This window comes from Brugia malayi (assembly GCF_000002995.4).
Source record: "Brugia malayi strain FR3 genome assembly, contig: Bm_v4_ChrX_scaffold_001, whole genome shotgun sequence".
Taxonomy (NCBI): Eukaryota; Metazoa; Nematoda; class Chromadorea; order Rhabditida; family Onchocercidae; genus Brugia; species Brugia malayi.
This window is the reverse complement of record NW_025062479.1, coordinates 15,364,404-15,369,338: the sequence shown is the minus strand read 5'-3', so window position 1 is coordinate 15,369,338 and position 4,935 is coordinate 15,364,404. Positions and strand designations below refer to the sequence as shown.

At 25.0% G+C, this 4,935-nt stretch overlaps 1 protein-coding gene across 1 annotated transcript; it reads left to right on the top strand.

Annotated features, from left to right (window-relative positions):
* Window positions 1–802: 802 nt before the first annotated feature.
* Window positions 803–3,030, top strand: Bm6132 (Uncharacterized protein; the record flags this gene model as incomplete). Its single annotated transcript, XM_001891699.2, has 3 exons — window positions 803–1,008; window positions 2,195–2,429; window positions 2,749–3,030. The coding sequence occupies 3 exons, from the start codon at window positions 803–805 to the stop codon at window positions 3,028–3,030; spliced, it is 723 nt and encodes a 240-aa protein (XP_001891734.2).
* Between the last annotated feature and the right edge of the window lie 1,905 nt (window positions 3,031–4,935).

Genomic DNA, 4,935 nt, shown 5'->3' with positions numbered 1-4,935 from the left:
TTCAATGGCATTTCTGCTATGAAATATACATTTATTTATCTGATAAAGTTTATTCTAGTTAATATTACAATACAGATAATAAATATAATTGATAAAACTCTAGTACCTAAAATAAAAATGAAAAGTAAAAAACAAAAGACCTGCCAAAACCATCATAAGAAATATAAATATCGAAATTTTCGTTTCAGAAAAAAAAATGAAAACACTTTTTTATTTTAAAATAAAAGGACAGATGGGAAATTTGGCAATGTAATTTTAAATCGATTAGATTTTCACTTCTAACAGAAAATAAAATCCAAATTACCACTGATTTCTTTACAGTTATAATGATGGTATATTGATCTTAATGTTTGTGTTTGTTTCCAACAACGAAAACTAGTAAATCATAAATGTAATTAAGATGTAATTAAATAAAAATTGTAAGTAAACTTTTATTATTATTGTTCTTTTTTTTTTTCATTCTTTTCTACAACCAAAAATCAGTAATTTTTTTCTTTTTTTTTTGTTCGTTAGAGGTAGTATTTTTTAATTATTAAATCTAACTAACATATAAAGAAGAAATATTTCTTTTTTCAAATAAGATAAACTTTAATAAATTATATCATTTGATCCGTTCATTATTGTTATTTCCTTAAATTTATAATTAATAGACAACATTTTTGCTTTAACCCTCTCTAACCTTCTCTCAAATATTAATTGTCATTTGTCATCATTTTTTTTAATATATTGTAGTAAGGTTTGACAAATGATGCATTTGACATATACTTAGCCTTAAGGCGTGGCCTAAGGCCTCATTCTAGAGATGGCCATATACTACAATGGGATCGATATATTCAATGAGTTGGGCAGGAGGCAATACTACTTTCCAGCGGATCGATGTCAAATGCTGTGTTGTTGCTGTTGGCCGCCGTATCATTGCGCTTTAGCACTTAGCGTTATTGACGCAACAATCGTTGGTATTTTTGCATATCGTACCGCTGATTTATTATACACCTCAGGAAATAATATGTAAGTTTCATTATTTTAAAAATAGTCTTAAAAATTACAAAAATTAAAAAATTTTATTTCAATTTAATCAACTGTGCTAAAGCCAGAGGAGATATAATACGATGTTATCAATTTAATAGTCATCAACTTTTATCGAAAATGATTTTCTAATAACTGTAACAGTAAGATTAATTATGTATCATTGAGTGTTTTATATATATATATATATATATATATATATATATATATATATATATATATATATATATATATATATATATAATCATAATTACTAATATTTCTTTGAAGAGATTTTAAAAATGTTAGTGATAAAAAAGAAAAACAAAGACAATTCTGTAGCATTAAGTCAATAAATTATTAAATAATAATTAATTAAATGTTTATTTTAAGTGTTATTACTAAATACTATTACTGTTTTTTTTTTTTAAATATTACTAGTGTTTGTCTTAAATATTATTACGATATTTTGTTGAAGAAATTTTAAAAAAGAAAAATGTAACGTTTCTGTAATAGTAAACTAATAAGTCATTAAGTAATAAATGATTATTTATTTTTAGTATTACTATTTTACTTTACAATTATAAGATGTGAATTATGTCCGAAGGTTTATAATTATGATTAAAAGAAATAAAACAGCAACAGAAATTACTTTGTATTTATTCACATAGCAATTTAAAAATTTTTCGAATTCATTTGTTAACTTAAAAATAGTTGGTATGCTTTGTGATCAATATATGCTTGTTGAATTTACCTGAATTATTATTATCCATAGATTTGTAATTTAATGGAAATTTGATCAATGAGTTGGTGAATTAAGGCATTTGATGGTTGATATCATTGATCTCTTTCAGGAAATTTTGACATTAATCAAACATAATATGTTAATATGATCACTTGAAAGCATATTTAAATATGTTAATTTTTATTTAAATCTTGATTTATTTTTATTCGTGATATCCTTCACACAAAAATTTATCAATATAAATCGTTGCAGTCTTTAGCTAGTTAAATAAAGTTTATTATTTCAGCAAAACAAAATGCTATTTGGTTAAGTACTAAATAATAGGGTTGAAACAATTACAATATGAATTTAAAATAGAATGACAGATAGTTGAGTGGTTATAGTTGTTTATTTAGTTGAGTGGTTATAGTTGTTTATTTATTTATTGTATTTTATTTTTTGCAGTAATTGGATTGATTTTGGCATATTCCTGATCCTGTTGGGTTTCTTCATATGTGAATTATTAAGCACAATAACACTAGCTGTTTCTTATCGACGGAATAATTCTCGTTATGTTTTACCACGTTTGATACTACTTACTGGTCAATTTGCTATAACAACATTCATTTCTGTTATTTTAATTCTGTATTTTATGGGTTTCACCGAGAAACTTAATGATGTTGTAATCGCTTCATATGAGGTATGAGTTGATCTAATCCATCATTTCTAATATTTACTTAATTATTGGGAATTTAAATGATTTTATTCTGTACACATGAATACCATCTGCAAGATTAGCTGGACTGAAATTAAGCACTGATCAAGAGCAATAATGATTAATTATTCTTATTTCTTGGAATAAATCAAAATTATTCATCATATTTAAATTTTTTAATTATTTTTTCATGAGTTCAAAATTCGAAATTTTGAACCCATGAAAAAAAAATTGTAAACGATAAGCATAAATTTATCGTAAATATCAAATTTTCAAAAAAAAAAGAAACTTCTGTTCATTTCAGTATTGGGCAAATGATGAACTGAATGAAGATGATCGTAAAAGAGCTGTCAATGAGTTATTCATTTATGCGATTGGTACTTTTGTTGTTATATTTATGTATACAGTATATGAGCTATTCGAATTATACATTACTCGAAAATATCAGAATACTCTCGATACACCACCTGAATTCATTCCGGTAAGAAGTCAGGAACCACCAAGATTAGCTGGACCGAAATTAAGCATTGATCAACAGCAATGTATCTCAGCACCACCACCACCCTACAATTCGCAATATCGTTAAACGATCAATCGAAGAGTTTCATTCTTCAAATCGATCAGTAAATTCGATCAATGAATTTTTTTTTTTTTTTGGCAAACTTTTATAACTAAATATAAGTATTTTCACAGCTTTTATAGCTTTACTTGTTCCATACTAGCTTTTAATTTTCTTCCTATATTTACTAAAACGGAAGAAAAGAGAAACGAAAACTTAACGTAACTGTCTCATCATATTATATATTGTTCAAAGCTGTCTTTTTTGTAACAAAATTTAAATTAAATGAGTTAATATTTTGCTGCAAATAACAAAATTTGAATTTAAAAGTTAAATCTAAGTGACAAATTAAATTTCAACTTTTTTCCTCACTTTATTATGCTCTTATCATATGACCTAATAATTTCTTGGTTTAATTGACTGATTAAATCGATGATGATATCATCATCACCACAGCACCATTCATCATCTATGTGAGGGTTGGGTTGGTCGTCCATTTCCTTTTTTTTTTACTTTGACATTCTCATTCCCACACAAATCGATTCTAAGCGACAAAAGAAAAACCCCGTTTTCCTTTTTTTTTTTTGTTTAAATTGAATATTCCATTGCCTTCCTTTCTTCGTTTCTTTTTTTTGGTCATTGCAATGATTCATTTTTCCTTTTTTTCTTTCTTTTTGTTCTGTTTTACAATGATGTTTGCGCAGTTTCTTTTTTTCTTTCTCAAAACTTCAAAAACTTTCGAATAATTTCATTTTTTCTTCTTTTTTACTCTTATTATTTTTTAAAAATTAAATAATAATTCGCATCGAAATTGAAGTTTCCATTTCTGTTTTAAAATAGAGTAAAAATGCACAATAAAAAAAAAACGAAAAGATGTGAGATTTAAGCATATAGAAAAAAAATGAAATCTTTTAAATCAATTTAAGGTTATTCATATATATATTTGTGCATTGTTAATTTTCTAATTAATAAGTACTGTAATGATTAAAGAAATGAATTTTTTGAGTGTATTAGCTAATATTTTTCATGTTTTTTTTAAAAGAATACTGTCTAAAAAAAAAAAAAAGCTATTAATTGTTAATACTAAGAAAAGTAATTGTTAATATTAGCAAAAATTTGCCAGGTAGTGTCGTGGAATTTAGTGGTTGCCAGAAAATTTATTTTGCCGAGCTCAAACTTGGATAATTAAACCAAACAAATCAACATTATAACAACGCGCAACACATAGATATAATTATAAGTGATATAATACAATTATACAACACTAAAATATTATCAAAATACCCCCAAAAACGTAGAATGAATAATGGAAAATTTTACATTTTAAACTTTTACATATATATATATATATATATATATATACATATACATATATATATATATATATATATATATATATATATATATATATATATATATATATATATATATATATATATATATACATATACATATACATACACACACAGACACACGTATATACAAAATATTGAATTTTATTTCAGAATAAAAAATAATTAAAGCTCATACACAGAACACCAATGAATAGTAAATTACATAGGTATCTATATAATGTCCGTTACTTTTATCAAATACATAAGAAATTGAATATCGAAATTTAAAAAAGAAAAAGTCTGGGAACAATGTTATCAATTATACAACATTAATAACTGTGAAAGAAATGAAAGGTAATCAAAAAAAAAGCAAAGCTATCTGTCGTAAAAAACACAGCATTACTCCTAAATGAATCGGGCATTCCAAGAGGAATGTGGAAATTATTAAGGATTGAGAATATCAAAATTTGTAAAAGCGGTGAAGTTCGGCTGGAAGACTTCTCTATCGCCCATCATTAACTTCAAGAGGATCCTGTATCCTGATTTTCAAGAGGATACAGGATCCTCTTGAAGTTAATGATGATGAAAATCATCTTGA